Source organism: Salmo salar, chromosome 24 (genome assembly GCF_965601325.2).
Source record: "Salmo salar chromosome 24, fSalSal1, whole genome shotgun sequence".
In the NCBI taxonomy this organism is placed as follows: domain Eukaryota; kingdom Metazoa; phylum Chordata; class Actinopteri; order Salmoniformes; family Salmonidae; genus Salmo; species Salmo salar.
In genome coordinates this window covers 4,318,043-4,336,609 of record NC_138314.1, presented here as the reverse complement: position 1 = coordinate 4,336,609, position 18,567 = coordinate 4,318,043, and the positions used below count along the sequence as shown (strand labels likewise).

Sequence of the window (18,567 nt, the reverse complement as noted above, 5' to 3'; positions counted from 1 at the left end):
TGATCCAGAAATTATAAAAAACTATCGGCCTATATCGAATCTTCCATTCCTCTCAAAAATGTTAGAAAAAGCTGTTGCACAGCAACTCACTGCCTTCCTGAAGACAAACAATGTATACGAAACGCTTCAGTCTGGTTTTAGACCCCATCATAGCACCGAGACTGCACTTGTGAAGGTGGTAAATGACCTTTTAATGACATCAGACCGAGGCTCTGCATCTGTCCTCGTGCTCCTAGATCTTAGTGCCGCTTTTGATACCATCGATCACCACATTCTTTTGGAGAGATTGGAAACCCAAATTGGTCTACATGGACAAGTTCTGGCCTGGTTTAGATCTTATCTGTCGGAAAGATATCAGTTTGTCTCTGTGAATGGTTTGTCCTCTGACAAATCAATTGTAAATTTCGGTGTTCCTCAAGGTTCCGTTTTAGGACCACTATTGTTTTCACTATATATTTTACCTCTTGGGGATGTCATTCGAAAACATAATGTTAAATTTCACTGCTATGCGGACGACACACAGCTGTACATTTCAATGAAACATGGTGAAGCCCCAAAATTGCCCTCGCTAGAAGCCTGTGTTTCAGACATAAAGAAGTGGATGGCTGCAAACTTTCTACTTTTAAACTCGGACAAAACAGAGATGCTTGTTCTAGGTCCCAAGAAACAAAGAGATCTTCTGTTGAATCTGACAATTAATCTGGATGGTTGTACAGTCGTCTCAAATAAAACTGTGAAGGACCTCGGCGTTACTCTGGACCCTGATCTCTCTTTTGAAGAACATATCAAGACTGTTTCAAGGACAGCTTTTTTCCATCTACGTAACATTGCAAAAATCAGAAATTTTCTGTCCAAAAATGACGCAGAAAAATTAATCCATGCTTTTGTTACTTCTAGGCTGGACTACTGCAATGCTCTACTTTCCGGCTACCCGGATAAAGCACTAAATAAACTTCAGTTAGTGCTAAATACGGCTGCTAGAATCCTGACTAGAACCAAAAAATTTGATCATATTACTCCAGTGCTAGCCTCCATACACTGGCTTCCTGTTAAGGCAAGGGCTGATTTCAAGGTTTTACTGCTAACAAACAAAGCATTACATGGGCTTGCTCCTACCTATCTTTCCGATTTGGTCCTGCCGTACATACCTACACGTACGCTATGGTCACAAGACGCAGGCCTCCTAATTGTCCCTAGAATTTCTAAGCAAACGGCTGGAGGTAGGGCTTTCTCCTATAGAGCTCCATTTTTATGGAATGGTCTGCCTACCAATGTGAGAGACGCAGACTCAGTCTCAACCTTTAAGTCTTTACTGAAGACTTATCTCTTCAGTAGGTCCTATGATTAAGTATAGTCTGGCCCAGGAGTGTGAAGGTGAACGGAAAGGCTGGAGCAACGAACCGCCCTTGCTGTCTCTGCCTTGCCGGTTCCCCTCTTTCCACTGGGATTCTCTGCCTCTAACCCTTTTACAGGGGCTGAGTCACTGGCCTACTGGTGTTCTTCCATGCCGTCCATGGGAGGGGTGCGTCACTTGAGTGGGTTGAGTCACTGACGTGGTCTTCCTGTCTGGGTTGGCGCCCCCCCCTTGGGTTGTGCCATGGCGGAGATCGTTGTGGGCTATACTCGGCCTTGTCTTAGGACGGTAAGTTGGTGGTTGGAGACATCCCTCTAGTGGTGTGGGGGCTGTGCTTTGGCAAAGTGGGTGGGGTTATATCCTGCCTGTTTGGCCCTGTCCGGGGGTATCATCGGATGGGGCCACAGTGTCTTCTGATCCCTCCTGTCTCAGCCTCCAGTATTTATGCTGCAGTAGTTTATGTGTCGGGGGGCTAGGGTCAGTCTGTTACATCTGGAGTATTTCTCTTGTCTTATCCGGTGTCCTGTGTGTATTTAAATATGCTCTCTCTAATTCTCTCTTTCTCTCTTTCTGTCTTTCTCTCGGAGGACCTGAGCCCTAGGACCATGCCTCAGGACTACCTGGTATGATGACTCCTTGCTGTCCCCAGTCCACCTGGCCGTGCTGCTGCTCCAGTTTCAACTGTTCTGTCTGCGGCTATGGAACCCTGACCTGTTCACCGGACGTGCTTGTTGCACCCTCGACAACTACTATGATTATTATTATTTGACCATGCTGGTCATTTATGAACATTTTAACATTTTGACCATGTTCTGTTATAATATCCACCCTGCACAGCCAGAAGAGGACTGGCCACCCCTCATAGCCTGGTTCCTCTCTAGGTTTCTTCCTAGGTTTTTGGCCTTTCTAGGGAGTTTTTCCTAGGGAGTTTTTCCTAGCCACCGTGCTTCTTTCACATGCTTTGTTTGCTGTTTGGGGTTTTAGGCTGGGTTTCTGTACAGCACTTTGAGAATATCAGCTGATGTACGAAGGGCTATATAAAAATAAATTTGATTTGATTTTGATTTGATGTACTGTACTCTGTAATACTGAGAAGTGATGTAATATGAACATAATTCTCTTGTGGGCGGGCAGGCAGGCAGAGTGTAAAGGCTACTGTGCTGGAGGTGGACTAGCTACTGTGCATCTAAGTGGTGGAAGGGTGATGAGTTCATTTACACGAGTCAGACATTTAATGTAAACAGATTTGGATGTGAATGCCGCTGCATCAATGAGAGAATTTGCTGTATAGCACACTGTATTACTTATACAACTAATATACTGTAAGTACAGGACCTGAGTAAAAACTAACGTGGGCATTGTTTAATGCGTTTCACAAGACAAAACATTCCAAGCATTCCAATGTACGTAAGCAGGTTGGCGTTACAGGTGGAATAAAGGGACAAACTAGAATATCAATACACAACATATTCTTCTCCCTTTACTTCTGATGCCTCATAAGGAAAAAGTGAATTTCACTGTTTTGCATATTATTTTCTTTTTAACATAACAGTTCTCTTAATGTAAATAAAGGAACTTTTCAGAATAACCTTTTCTGAACTAGGCAAATAAGATAGATGGCCTCAGTTCCCAGACTTAACTCTGGGGTGTATTCTGCCCCAATGTCGGAGGTTAGTCTGAACTAAATGTTCAATCTTTCAGGGGGTCGTCTTTCTCTCTCGTAACGACAACGTACAGGTGAGTCGACAGTCGCATTGTCACTGAGTCAGAGAGATGATGGTGTATGCCCAGACTGGGGTGCAACAGTACCCTGAGCAGGCACTCTGGCTGGTTCAATTGAGTTTGGAGCACTTTTCAAATTTGTAGGTTGCTGCAGTGGATGTTCAGGTGATGGCTCGTAATCATGGTAGGTCTCCAGTAGCTGATCTTGGTTTGTCACTTGACATGAGTCATCTCTGAGGTTGGTTCCTGGCAACAGTTGATCCACGTGTCTCCTGCAGATTATGTTCTCCGGTGTGTGAACTGTGTAGGACACAGGGCCTGTTTGTGCGACCACTGTTGCTGATAGGGCTGACCCCAATTAGTCGACTGGTCGATTGTTAGGCTGTTGGTCGACCGAGAATGTTTTAGTCAAGCAGTAACAAATATACACTGCCGTTCAAAAGTTTTTTGGCCCATTATCAGCAACCATCACTCCTGTGTTCCAATGGCACGTTGTGTTAGCTAATCCAAGTTTAGAATTTTAAAAGGCTAATTGATCATTAGAAAACCCTTTTGCAATTATGTTAGCACAGCCGAAAACTACTGTACTGATTAAAGAAGCAATAAAACTGTCCTTCTTTAGACTAGTTGAGTATCTGGAGTATCAGCATTTGTGGGTTTGATTACAGGCTCAAAATGGCCAGAAACAACAAATTGCCAAGAAACTGAAGATCTCATACAACGCTGTGCACTACTCCCTTCACAGGACAGCACAAACTGACTCTAACCAGAATAGAGTGGGAGGCCCCGGTGTACAACTGAGCAAGAGGACAAGTACATTAGAGTGTCTAGTTTGAGAAACAGACACCTCACAGTACCAGCACAGGGTAAAAGGGATCTTGAAGGAGGAAGGCTATAACTCCATCTTGGAATGCCATGCCCTGTGGACGGCGCTTAATTGGAGCCAATTTCCTCCTACAACAGGACAATGACCCAAAGCACAGCACCAAAGTATGCAAGAACTATTTAGGGAAGAAGCAGTCAGCTGGTATTCTGTCTATAATGGAGTGGCCAGCACAGTCACCGGATCTCAACCCTATTGAGCTGTTGTGGGAGCAGCTTGACCATATGGTACGTAAAAAGTGCCCATCAAGCCAATCCAACTTGTGGTAGGTGCTTCAGGAAGCATGGGGTGAAATCTCTTTAGATTACCTCAACAAATTGACAACTAGAATACCAAAGGTCTGCAAGGCTGTAATTGCTGCAAATGGAGGATTGTTTGACGTATAATTATTATTTAAATTAAAAATCTTTATAACCTTAGACGTCTTGACTATATTTCCTATTCATTTTGCAACTCATTTCATGTATGTTTTCATGGAAAACAAGGACATTTCGAAGTGACCCCAAACTTTTGAACGGTAGTATATATATTTGCACTCATCTCAGTGAACTAGTCCATTGGAGGCCTAGACTAAAAGTCAATTTATACTTGATCCAAAAATGTGGTCCAAGGCTCCATATGGATGGTGTAACGCAATTGTAGAGCCTCCAGAGGTCAAATCGAGCTCCATACAGCATCACCATGCTCCTCCCAAATTTTGTAGGGCTCTGTATTGCTCCACATTGACATGATTGGTTGACGGTTTTCTACAGCCTGTAAAAAACACAAACTCACTTCCTTGACAACAGCTCTGCTCTGCACTGCTCTGCGAATCGCAAGAAGTACCAATGCCCTGACTTCTGCTGAGGCCATATCACCGTAAATGCTGCATGGGCAATGCAGACGTCGGATTGACCATGCACCCAGATGCACAACTCACTTCTTTCTCCAGAATGCGCTCTCTCCTGCCAATTTGTGCACATTTATTGTATCATAACTTCATTCTGTTATTTGTTTGCGCTAGATTTTTAGCATATATCAATTCCCCATTACATATTTCACCAGTAATTTCTAATCTCTGTCATTTCTGTTAATGCATACAATATTATTATTCCCGTTATCATTGTCGGAGTGGACACATTATTTGCAGAGTACACAACGTATGCTACACTTGTGAGAAACACGTTTTGGTTAATTTCATTCCATTTACTAGTTGTGTCAATTTAGTCATTGTCTTTTTGTTTGGAGAGCTCCTGTCAATGTTGACAATGTTGTTAAGTAGGGCGATAGGCTTCCTGGCCTGCGTGCAAATGTAGGCATATAAATGTGTCCATTTGGGAATCTGATAGTATTTCTGATTGGCTTAACACACAACCACTAATGACCTGTGGAGCTTCTCAAAGTAATGTTTTCTTCAACTCAAATAGCAAGCAAACAAAGTCTGTTTTTACATCCATTGAGAATTACAATAGTTCCTCAATGTATTTGGAAAACCTTTCTAGCTCTCTCCGTTTCGATAATCTCAGTGTGAAAGGGAAAAATGTCATGCTCTGTTCGAGTGGAAACATCATAAAATAAGCCTACCTGATTACTTATCAGTGCTTGACTTGGACTGAAATAAGTTACGGTACTCATTTTGAGTGCTGGTACTGTTTATATTTAGGTGCAGGAGCTCCACAATATGTGAGCTAATATTCTATAAAAAGGAACAGGAACTCAAGCAGCAGAACATTTTAGGTGCCGGTACTCAGCCCCGGTGAGCTCCTGCCAAGTCAAGCAATGCTTCTTAACCCTTGCGCAAATAGCCTACAGCTGTGTCTGTCCCAAGCTCACTGGCACGGGAAACTCTGAGGGCCCAGAATATTTTATATGCAAGCTTCAAGCAGGACCCAAGTTAATAGTTACAATGTTTCAAGTTCCTTGCAGATTGGCTACATTACACATGGCCTATGTGATTTATAGGATATTTCTTTTTAAAATCAGGATATTTTCTACCTGCAGGCTGCAATGTTTTTATTTGTTGGCTTTATGTAGGCTATTTTTACATAGTTGGCAATGGGAGTTACTTTTAAGGTTTGTATCATTTTAATTTAGATATAATTTAGATTAACTACATGACAATGATTTAGATATGAAGAAATTATAAATTAAAACAAACTTTTTCACGAAAACCAAAACTATCACCCAGATAGCTAGAAATGGTAAGATAAATTGGCATTCCACATTCGTGTAGCCTATTACCGGCAACTTCAGGAGAGTAATGGCAGAATCTGCAAAAGCCAGCAGGAGCAGGAGGAGAAGAGTTGGGTCAGGTTAAGTTTCTCTTCTGGTTATCTAGATTTCTGGCGCACTCGAGGCATTTGTCTTATTTCATAAAACCGTAAGCACAATATACACTGCTCCAAAAAATAAAGGGAACACTTAAACAACACAATGTAACTCCAAGTCAATCACACTGCTGTGAAATCAAACTGTCCACTTAGGAAGCAACACTGATTGACAATAAATTTCACATGCTGTTGTGCAAATGGAATAGACAACAGGTGGAAATTATAGGCAAATAGCAAGACACCCCCAATAAAGCAGTGGTTCTGCAGGTGGGGACCACAGACCACTTCTCAGTTCCTATGCTTCCTGGCTGATGTTTTGGTCACTTTTGAATGCTGGCGGTGCTTTCACTCTAGTGGTAGCATGAGACGGAGTCTACAACCCACACAAGTGGCTCAGGTAGTGCAGCTCATCCAGGATGGCACATCAATGCGAGCTGTGGCAAGAAGGTTTGCTGTGTCTGTCAGCGTAGTGTCCAGAGCATGGAGGCGCTACCAGGAGACAGGCCAGTACATCAGGAGACGTGGAGGAGGCCGTAGGAGGGCAACAACTCAGCAGCAGGACCGCTACCTCCGCCTTTGTGCAAGGAGGAGCAGGAGGAGCACTGCCAGAGCCCTGCAAAATGACCTCCAGCAGGCCACAAATGTGCATGTGTCTGCTCAAATGGTCAGAAACAGACTCCATGAGGGTGGTATGAGGGCCCGACGTCCACAGGTGGGGGTTGTGCTTACAGCCCAACACCGTGCAGGACGTTTGGCATTTGTGCGCCCTGTGCTCTTCACAGACGAAAGCAGGTTCACACTGAGCACGTGACAGACGTGACAGAGTCTGGAGACGCCGTGGAGAACGTTCTGCTGCCTGCAACATCCTCCAGCATGACCGGTTTGGCGGTGGGTCAGTCATGGTGTGGGGTGGCATTTCTTTGGGGGGCCACAGAGCCCTCCATGTGCTCGCCAGAGGTAGCCTGACTGCCATTAGGTACCGAGATGAGATCCTCAGACCCCTTGTGAGACCATATGCTGGTGCGGTTGGCCCTGGGTTCCTCCTAATGCAAGACAATGCTAGACCTCATGTGGCTGGAGTGTGTCAGCAGTTCCTGCAAGAGGAAGGCATTGATGCTATGGACTGGACCGCCCGTTCCCCAGACCTGAATCCAATTGAGCACATCTGGGACATCATGTCTCGCTCCATCCACCAACGCCACGTTGCACCACAGACTGTCCAGGAGTTGGCGGATGCTTTAGTCCAGGTCTGGGAGGAGATCCCTCAGGAGACCATCCGCCACCTCATCAGGAGCATGCCCAGGCGTTGTAGGGAGGTCATACAGGCACGTGGAGGCCACACACACTACTGAGCTTGATTTTGACTTGTTTTAAGGACATTATATCAAAGTTGGATCAGCCTGTAGTGTGGTTTTCCACTTTAATTTTGAGTGTGACTCCAAATCCAGACCTCCATGGGTTGATAAATTGGATTTCCATTGATTATTTTTGTGTGATTTTGTCGTCAGCACATTCAACTATGTAAAGAAAAAAGTATTTAATAAGATTATTTCTTTCATTCAGATCTAGGATGTGTTGTTTAAGTGTTCCCTTTATTCTTTTGAGCAGTATATATCGTTGATTTTATTAAAAAACACAGGGTGTGTCTATATGGAAAAATTACATGGGTGCAATTTGTTGTAGCATGGGGGGTGTTTCTGTAGGTCAACAGGAAGGTGTTTAGGCGTCTATTGAGGGCCCCGTTCCCTTGTGATGTTTTTATAGCTTGCTCCTTTTGTCTGGACAAAACTTTCATCTCTTCATCACTGCAACGTCAGGCCATTTGCTGTGTACGTCGACTGCAACTAAGAACATATTATCCTCCAGTGGGCCTGCATAGTCTATGTGGACTCGCTGCCAAGGCTCCTCTGAGAAGTCCCATAGCTAAGGCATGTTCCTCATCTTTTGACATGCAGAACGTGACTTGGCCTGGTCTTCGATAGCAGCGTCCAAACCTGGCCACCAAAAGTAGCTGTGTGCAATCTCCTTTATTCGCACCATGCCACAGTGCCCTGAATGGAGTTCAAGCACCTGCCTTCTCAGAGCAGCGGTATGATGACTTGAAAGCCCCATAGCAAGCATCCAGACTGAACTGTGAGCTCGTTTCTCCTCACCAGGTAAGGCTTTAGGCTGTCTGACAGCTCTCCTACTTTCCCACGAGTGACAATGTACACAACCTCAGACATCACTGGATTAGTGTGGGTGAACTTTTTCACTTGGACAGATGTAACTGGGGTGTGCGTCACTTCCTTGAAGTAGAAGATTTCAGCCTGGGAGTGCTCAGTGTCTGTGACGGGTAAGGGAAGCCTTGAGAGGCCGTCTGCTGATATCGTACTGGTGAGCAGATAACAGTAATGCCCATCGCTGCATGCGGCTGGCTGCGAGCAATGGAATGCCGGTGTGGTGACCAAAGATTGAGGTGAGTTGTCTATGGTCCGTCAGCAGTGTAAATTGTCGGCTAAACAGAAACTGATTACATTTCTTAACTCCAAACACGATGGCGAGTGCTTCACGCTCCATCTGTGCATAATTGCTCTCGGCTTTATTTAAGGTCCGTGATGCGAAAGCTCCCGTTCTGTGGGGAAGGAGCTTCTGCGACGGCCTTCACCTTTGATGGCACTTTGTGGAGCGCTGAACTGTTGATGACGTGGCCCAGGTACTCAACAGAAGGCCGGAAAAACGTGCATTTGTCCTTCTAGACCCTCCGACCATACTCCTCCAGTCTCTGTAGTGTAGCATCCAGGTTTCTCAGGTGCCCATGCTCGTCTTTGCCTGTTGATGAGTAGCTCAAGGTAACATTAGACCCCGGTGAGCACGCTCAGTATCTGGTCCATAGCTCTCTGAAACAAGGCCAGAGCTGAGGTGATTCCAAAAAGAAGCCTCCGGTACCTGTACAGTCCTTTGTGAGTCACTATGGTCTACAGTTCTTGTGACTCTTAATCCACATGGATCTGTAGATAGACCTTTCTTACTGAATTTCTGTCCTCCAGGTAAACCAGAAAAGAGGTACTCAATGAGGGGTAGTGGTTATGTTTCTGCAGTCAAATCAAATCAAATTTTATTGGTCACATACACTTGGTTTGCAGATGTTAATGCGAGTGTAGCGAAATGCTTGTGTTTCTAGTTCCAACCATGCAGTAATATCTAACAAGTAATCTAACAATTTCACAACTACCTTATACACACAAGTGTAAAGGGATGAATAAGAATATGTACATATAAATATATGGATGAGCGATGGCCGAACGGCATAGGCAAGATGCAGTAGATGGTGTAGAGTACAGTATATACATATGAGATGAGTAATGTAGGGTATGTAAACATGATATAAAGTGGAATTGTTTAAAGTGACTAGTGATACATTACATCCAATTTTTTATTATTAAGTGGCTAGAGATTTGAGTCAGTATGTTGGCAGCAGCCACTCAATGTTAGTGATGGCTGTTTAACAGTCTGATGGCCTTGAGATGGAAGCTGTTTTTCAGTCTCTCGGTCCCCGCTTTGATGCACCTGTACTGACCTCGCCTTCTGGATGGTAGCGGGGTGAACAGGCAGTGGCTCGTGTGGTTGTTGTCCTTGATGATCTTTATGGCCTTCCTGTGACATCGGGTGGTGTAGGTGTCCACGGTGATGTGTTGTGCAGACCTCACTACTCTCTGGAGAGCCTTACGGTTGTGGGCGGAGCAGTTGCCGTACCAGGCGGTGATACAGCCCGACAGGATGCTCTCGATTGTGCATCTGTAAAAGTTTTAGTGTTTTTGGTGACAAGCCAAATTTCTTCAGCCTCCTGAGGTGTTGCGCCTTCTGTTGCGCCTTCTTCACCACGCTGTCTGTGTGGGTGGACCATTTCAGTTTGTCCGTGACATGTACGCCGAGGAACTTAAAACGTTCCACCTTCTCCACTACTGTCCTGTCGATGTGGATATGGGGGTGCTCCCTCTGCTGTTTCCTGAAGTCCACGATCATCTCCTTTGTTTTGTTGACATTGAGTGTGAGGTTATTTTCCTGACACCACACTCCGAGGGCCCTCACCTCCTCCCTGTAGGCCGTCTCGTCGTTGTTGGTAATCAAGCCTACCACTGTAGTGTCGTCTGCAAACTTGATGATTGAGTTGGAGGCGTGCATGGCCACGCAGTCATGGGTGAACAGGGACTACAGGAGAGGGCTGAGAACGCACCCTTGTGGGGCCCCAGTGTTGAGGATCAGCGGGGTGGAGATGTTTCCTACCCTCACCACCTGGGGGCATCCCGTCAGAAAGTCCAGGACCCAGTTGCACAGGGCGGGGTCCAGACCCAGGGTCATTCTTACATAGGTATTCCTCTTATCCAGATGGGTTAGGGCAGTGTGATTGCGTCGTCTGTGTACCTATTTGGGCGGAGGTGATATGATCCTTGACTAGTCTCTCAAAGCACTTCATTATGACGGAAGTGAGTGCTACGGGGCGATAGTTGTTTAGCTCAGTTACCTTAGCTTTCTTGGGAACAGGAACAATGGTGGCCCTTTTGAAGCATGTGGGAACAGCAGACTGGGATAGGGATTGATTGAATATGTCCCTAAACACACCAGTCAACTGGTCTGCGCATGCTCTGAGGACGCGGCTAGGGATGCCGTCTGGGCCGGTAGCCTTGCGAGGGTTAACACGTTTAAATGTTTTACTCACGTTGGCTGCGGTGAAGGAGAGCCCGCAGGTTTTGGTAGCGGGCCGTGTCAGTGGCACTGTATTGTCCTCAAAGCGAGCAAAGAAGCAGTTTAGTTTGTCTGAGAGCAAGACTTCGGGGTCTGCGACGGGGCTGGTTTTCTTTTTGTAGTCCGTGATTGACTGTAGACCCTGCCACATACCTCTCGTGTCTGAGCCGTTGAATTGCGACTCTACTTTGTCTCTATACTGACGCTTAGCTTGTTTGATTGACTTGCGGAGGGAATAACTACACTGTTTGTATTTGGTCATGTTTCCGGTCGCCTGTCCTGATTAAAAGCAGTGCTTCGCGCTTTCAGTTTTGCACGAATGCTGCCATCAATCCACAGTCTCTGGTTGGGGAAGGTTTTAATAGTCGCTGTAGGTACAACATCACCGACGCACTTGCTAATAAACTCACTCACCGGATCAGCGTATACATTAATGTTGTTGTTCGACGCTATCCGGAAAATATCCCAGTCCATGTGATCGAAGCAATCTTGAAGCGTGGAATCAGATTGGTCGGACCAGCGTTTAACAGACCTGAGCACGGGCGTTTCCTGTTTTAGTTTCTGTCTATAGGATGGGAGCAACAAAATGGAGTCGTGGTCAGATTTGCCAAAGACGGGGTTAACTGTGACTTTGAAATCGCCACAGTGTCTGAGTGGTCCATCTTTTATGACTGGAATGACAGGTATAGCCCATTCACTAGATCCTTTTAGCTAAGTTTCAACTTTTGGTTTTATGGTGTATGGGACAGGTCTTGCTTTGAAGCATTTTGGCTTGCTGTCTGGTTACACGGTCAGTTTAACTTATGTCCTTCACACTGCCAAGTTCTCCATTGAACATATCCGCATTTCCTTCATTTCGGTTTGGGAGAGTAATGTCCTTTTATGTTAGCCACAATTTCATCATATGATTTATCACCACCAGGTTTTTTTTAGGGCAAGTAGGCTGCGCAGTAGATTTAATGTTTTTCCTCCCATCAGAGTCAAATGTTGGCACAATTACTTCTGCTTTAATTCCATTTGCCAACAAAGTACTCAAAACTTTGTAAGAACTCCATTGTTCCACAGATTCATTAAACGTTCCAATATATCCAACCAGTGCAGACATTTCAGTTTATAAATGTACTTTTACACTTTTTAGACGTTCCCTTACTCCTAGACCCCTTTTTTTCCACTCACAGTAATTCCACTTTCTCCCTCTCGAGGCTTTCGTTGATGTGACATCGGAAGTTAGCTAGCATCACTCGACTGGCTAGCTCCACATTTTCTTTGCGTCTTTCTACAGCCAGAAAACTAATTAAACAGATTTTTTGCCAAAAATAATGAACGCAAATGTGAGAACATTTCTTCCTTGTCGCCAGTTTTGTTGTATAGCACACTGTATTACTTATATAGCTAACATAAGGACAGGTCACTACAGTAGAAACTATAGTGGGCATTGTTTAATGCATTTCATAGGACAAAACATTCCAAGCATTCCTAAGTACGTAAGCAGGGGAGCGTTACAGGTGCCCTAAAGGGACAAACTAGAATATCAATACACAACAATTGTTTTATGCTTTTACATGTAGGCTAACATGAAGATAAAAGCTGGAGCATGTGTCAAGGATATTGTACATGTCAGTCTTATTCTAATGCATACATGTATGTGGCTTAGTTGGTAGAGCATGGTGTTTGCAACGCCAGAGTTGTGGGTTTGATTCCCACGGGGGGACCAGTACAGGGGAAAAAAATGTATGAAATGTATGCATTCACTACTGTAAGTCGACTGGATAAGAGCGTCTGCTAAATGACGTAAATGTAAAATGTATGTGAATATATATATACACACACACACACACACACACACACACACACACACACACACACACACACGTGTATATATACATACATAATACGTATATATATGTGTGTGTGTGTGTGTGTGTGTGTGTGTGTGTGTGTGTGTGTGTGTGTGTGTGTGTGTGTGTGAGAGAGAGTAGACTTGTGTAGCTGGGTTGATGTGTAGGCGGGTTTGTAAGTGTATGTTGGCTGTTGTGTAAGCGAGTGTGTGTGTGGGTTGCATCCTTTCGTGGATGGATTTCTGAGTGTAAGAGCTGTTCTTGTGTAGGAGGATATGTGTGTATTGCCTGCTCTTATGCAATCACATTTTTGTGAATGTGTGAGAGTGTGTGTGTGTGCCTGTTTGTATCCAGGCTGTTACCGAGTAGGTAGACTTGCTGGTGATCTCTAGCAGCTTGTGTTTGGCCCTCCTTTCAGAGTCCCTGGCTTCCTGCAAGTCCTGCTTCAGCTGGTCAGCCTCCATTGCCCTGAAAGGAGGCAGGGAGGGAGAGAAAGAAAGAGAGAGGGGAAGAGAGGGGGTCAGTGAGAGGCTGAAATAAATAGACGATTTGTATAGAGGCATTGCATGTACACTTTTTTTTTACCATGTAATTACCATTTCTTCATTAAATACAGAGTAAATACAATGTGTGTATGTTAGTAATGCACGGGTTGAATCATAACCCGCAGTACCTGTGGGGCGGACGGGTTTAGGGTCATGAAATACTGTGTGGGTGAAGGGCGGGTGGGTTGAATAAAGAGAAAATCAAAAAAATGTAAATCCATAAATCACTCTTGTGCAATTTAATTCTATGGGCCTACATTGAGGTTCTTTCATTATTTTAAGGCTATCTGGCATTAGTACGTAAGTCTATGCTTCAGGGCCTAACTTTACCTACACCAAATAGCCTACACGCCAATCACTTTTGAGAACAGGCAGAAAGTTCAAGTCGATCCACTGAGGCAAAAAGGACAACGTCAGAGTTTAATTTAATGAGAGAAAAGCTGCGAAATGGAGAGTTAAAAATAAAGAGAATGGAGAGAGAAAAGTTCGGGAAAATTTGGTGAAGTGGAAAAGGAGGATGATAGCAGTGTTGTGTAATTTGTGAAACGCTATACACATTTGACAGTCACAAGACGGGGACTTCAAAATAGGCCTATTTGTAATGACGACGCAGGGAGTAAGGAAGCAGGTGCAGATGGTGAGTTTAATAATAACGAAGAGAATTACATGAAAACAGAACTAATACTGCCTGATGACTGAGGTTGGTGAGGGCTATATGAATGGAGAGTAATCAGGGTGGTGATGAAGCCCAGGTGTGCTTAACGATGGGGAGCAGGTGTGAGCAATGATTGCCAGGTATGCAATGTGGGTTGCCAGGACCGGTGGTTAGTAAAGTGGTGACATCAAGCCCCGGAGGGAGCAGGAGTAGGCGTGACACCTATTACACGTCAAGGGAACAGCAACATACTGTTCAGATGGCTTAAATGGAAACTGAAATCTGGAAACCAACTGTAGGTCGATAAACTCAGTCTTTGTCATGTAGAGTAGGCCAGAAGGCTAAACTGAAAAATCCAGAAAAACACATGTCAACAATGTTATAAATTGATTTGCATTTTAATGAGGGAAATAAGTATTTGACCCCCTCTCAATCAGAAAGATGTCTGGCTCCCAGGTGTCTTTTATACAGGTAACGAGCTGAGATTAGGAGCACACTCTTAAAGGGAGTGCTCCTAATCTCAGTTTGTTACCTGTATAAAAGACACCTGTCCACAGAAGCAATCAATCAATCAGATTCCAAACTCTCCACCATGGCCAAGACCAAAGAGCTCTCCAAGGATGTCAAGGACAAGAATGTAGTCTACACAAGGCTGGAATGGGCTACAAGACCATCGACAAGCAGCTTGGTGAGAAGGTGACAACAGTTGGTGCGATTATTCACAAATGGAAGAAACACAAAAGAACTGTCAATCTCCCTCAGCCTGGGGCTCCATGCAAGATCTCACCTCGTGGAGTTGCAATGATCATGAGAACGGTGAGGAATCAGCCCAGACCTACACGGGAGGATCTTGTCAATGAGCTCAAGGCAGCTGGGACCATAGTCACCAAGAAAACAATTGGTAACACACTACGCCGCGAAGGACTGAAATCCTGCAGCGCCCGCAAGGTCCCCCTGCTCAAGAAAGCACATATACATGCCCGTCTGAAGTTTGCCAATGAACATCTGAATGATTCAGAGGACAACTGGGTGAACGTGTTGTGGTCAGATGAGACCAAAATGGAGCTCTTTGGCATCAACTCAACTCACCGTGTTTGGAGGAGGAGGAATGCTGCCTATGACCCCAAGAACACCATCCCCACCGTCAAACATGGAGGTGGAAACATTATGCTTTGGGGGTGTTTTTCTGCTAAGGGGACAGGACAACTTCACCGCATCAAAGGGACGATGGGCGGGGCCATGTACCGTCAAATCTTGGGTGAGAACCTCCTTCCCTCAGCCAGGGCATTGAAAATGGGTCGTGGATGGGTATTCCAGCATGACAATGACCCAAAACACACGGCCAAAGCAACAAAGGAGTGGCTCAAGAAGAAGCACATTAAGGTCCTGGAGTGGCCTAGCCAGTCTCCAGACCTTAATCCCATAGAAAATCTGTGGAGGGAGCTGAAGGTTCGAGTTGCCAAACGTCAGACTTGAAACCTTAATGACTTGGAGAAGATCTGCAAAGAGGAGTGGGACAAAATCCCTCCTGAGATGTGTGCAAACCTGGTGGCCAACTACAAGAAACGTCTGACCTCTGTGATTGACAACAAGGGTTTTGCCACCAAGTACTAAGTCATGTTTTGCAGAGGGGTCAAATACTTATTTCCCTCATTAAAATGCAAATCATTTTATAACATGTTTGACATGCGTTTTTCTGGATTTTTTTGTTGTTATTCTGTCTCTCACTGTTCAAATAAACCTACCATTAAAATTATAGACTGATCATTTCTTTGTCAGTGGGCAAACGTACAAAATCAGCAGGGGATCAAATACTTTTTTCCCTCACTGTATAGGCCTTCAGTGTGTGACATGTTCTTGATTCTGAAGACAGCAACTAATACCAGCACACTCATGTAGGAGTGCACTTTTTGTAAAACGCAAAGGGCCAGTGGTGTAGTTGAGGCTAAACGCAGGTATAAGCCGTATATAGCCACTTTTTTTTCAGTGGTTTTGAGTGACAATTGGAAAAATCAATAGGATTTTTTTGTTTTTTAAAATAGGAAATCACTGAAATCCTTCGCTGGGCGGGCTGTTTGGGAACTTTTTGTCAATTTGAGTATACCCACTTCTCCAGGCACCACTACATATGGGCGATGGAAAGAAGGCAGTCACACACAACATGATGATAAAGGACAAGCAGTCCATAAACTCTGACATAATAAGCCAGTAGCTCCCAATCGTAATACAAAAACAACCATTACAAAAACATTTCTGAAATATGAACACAGAAATACTATACATTTTGAACTCTTATGGTGATTTCACTAAATTGCAAGCACAGTCTTGAAATGGACGCATTTTTCTGGTCACGGACCCCTTGTCCCCCTCCGGTCTTCACTCGGACTCGATTTGCTCTGGTCTTGAATCAGTCTCGCTTTAGGTGATCTCGAACACAACACTGCTGTTAGGCAAAACAATGTCCCATACAGGCTGCAGCACTTCAAAGCAACATACCGGTAGCTTGCTTGCTAACTAGCTAGGTTAACAAAATTCAGCATTCATAAAGCTAATAATGCTAAATATACTAATTTCAAAGCTGATTATCCATGACTTTCCCTTGCTGAGCCAAAATGCCTGGCTACAAGATTAACAAGTGGTTTGTTTTCTCTTTCACAGAAGTGACTTAGTTTTCTTTTAAAGTGTTGATCAGTAGGCCTAACATGGTCCCAAATTAAAAGGAACACCGATTGTTTGTCATCTGTAGCCCCATAGACTGAAATAAGCCAAAACGACCTCAATAACTCACTGCATGCACACAGTCCTATTGAATATGAATTCACCTGTATTGTGAGTACGCCTATGCCATCTTGATTTACCCAGTTTATCATGAGATTTACCATTATGTTGTTACATTGTTAAAAACAAAGTCAAATTGGTTGTATTATTGATTTGTTAATGCATACATGGCTGTCTCTGGGAAAAATGTACCATCAAAATGTTTACATTTAATTATATTTATTATCATCATAAAATATCTGCCATTGGCCTCCTTGTCCCCAAAAATCAGTAACTGCCCTTAAAAACCCATATTGGTCGTTCTCTACATCCAATGCACATCTTGTTGTGCTATTTTTCACCCAAAGAAAATAAATTGAAGTTAAGCAACATTTTTTTACTTTACAATTTTGTAATTTAGCAGACGCTCTTATCCAGAGTAGTGAGTGCATGCATTTTCATACTGGTCCCCTGTGGGAATCGAACCCACAACTCTGGCATTGCAAGGGCCATTCTCTACCAACTGAGGCACACGGGACCATCCATTTGACTCACCTCCTCTCTGACTCATCAGCCATCTTGAGGGCCATCATCTCCGCCTCCAGCATCTTCTGCTCCATCATTCTCCTCTCCTCCTCTGAGCGGATGGCTGTCACCTTGATACGCTGCATTTCGGCCTCGGCCTCACTAGCCTTCTGGGACAGCAGCTTCGCTTCCTCCTCAGCTATCTGGGCCTTCTCAGCCAGGAGATCTGCTGTCTCCTCAGAACGAAGCTAGAGAGGGGGACAGAAACAGACATAACATGTTCATAGAAGTTAATAAACATTCATAAAGCAGTTTAGCCTCCTCCTCAGCTGGTCTGCTGTCTCCCCACTATGCAGCTACATAGAGGGATGGAAAGAGACAAGGCCTTCATAAGCATTTCATATGCAGTTCACAAACATTCATAAAGCAGCTACGTGGGCCTGCTGTCTCATCTGAAAGCAGTAAGAGGGAGGGAGGGGAGGGTAAGAGAGTAAGACACACAAATCATTAACCACATATTGTGCCTTAGCAGAACGATTACAAAAACTAAATTATTTTGATTAACAGTCTTTAAGCATCAGGACCCAAAATCCCTGGGTAAACCATCCCTTTTCCAAGTGAAAAATCTATTTATATATGAGATGTGTCTGGGTCTAGGAACACCCCACTGGGTTTAAAAAAAGGAACACCCCACTGTCCTTACCAGAGCGTCATTGGCCATGTGGGCTTCATCCTGTAGCTGTATCAGTCTCCTTTCCAGATCGTCCCTGGCTCTTTCTGCCACCTCTCTCAGGTGCTTCTCCCTCTCTAACCGCTGCCTCTCCACCTAGACACAGACAGAGAGAGGCGGGGGCGTGAGCAGGTTACAGGTTTGACCGAGAGCGACATAGTCAGGATCACAAAGAGACAGAGGACAAAGGTAACGAGGAACAAGGGGGACAAGAGCTGCAGCTGTAAGGGCAGAAAGAGGAGCACAGAGACCGTAGGGGTGGTAAACCACCATGTCTCTTCCCACGACTCAGCTTCCATTGCTCATACCCGTTTCCTGGCCCTCTCCTCTCGGGCCTGGGCCTTCATCTGTTGCACCTCTAGAGAGTCTACCCTCCTCCTCCGCATGAACAGGTCATGGTTCCCCATGCACAGCTGCAGGATCTAGAGAGGAACAATTAGGTGAGTTTTAAAGGTCCAATGCAGCCATTTTCATCTCAATATCAAATCATTTCTGGGTAACAACAAAGTACCTTACTGTGATTG

The 18,567-nt window shown here is 44.6% G+C and overlaps 1 protein-coding gene across 2 annotated transcripts in view; it reads right to left on the bottom strand.

Moving 5' to 3' along the window:
- The window catches only part of nf2a (NF2, moesin-ezrin-radixin like (MERLIN) tumor suppressor a), a 67,789-nt gene that overhangs the window by 21,980 nt on the left and 27,242 nt on the right, over positions 1-18,567 (bottom strand). For both annotated transcript variants that reach the window (XM_014171225.3, XM_082968435.1), the window contains 4 exons: positions 18,352-18,465; positions 18,017-18,139; positions 17,344-17,561; positions 13,194-13,299 (listed from right to left, as the gene is read on the bottom strand). In XM_014171225.3, the coding sequence (XP_014026700.1) occupies positions 13,194-13,299; positions 17,344-17,561; positions 18,017-18,139; positions 18,352-18,465 (561 nt within the window). The remainder of the gene's footprint in view (positions 1-13,193; positions 13,300-17,343; positions 17,562-18,016; positions 18,140-18,351; positions 18,466-18,567) is intronic.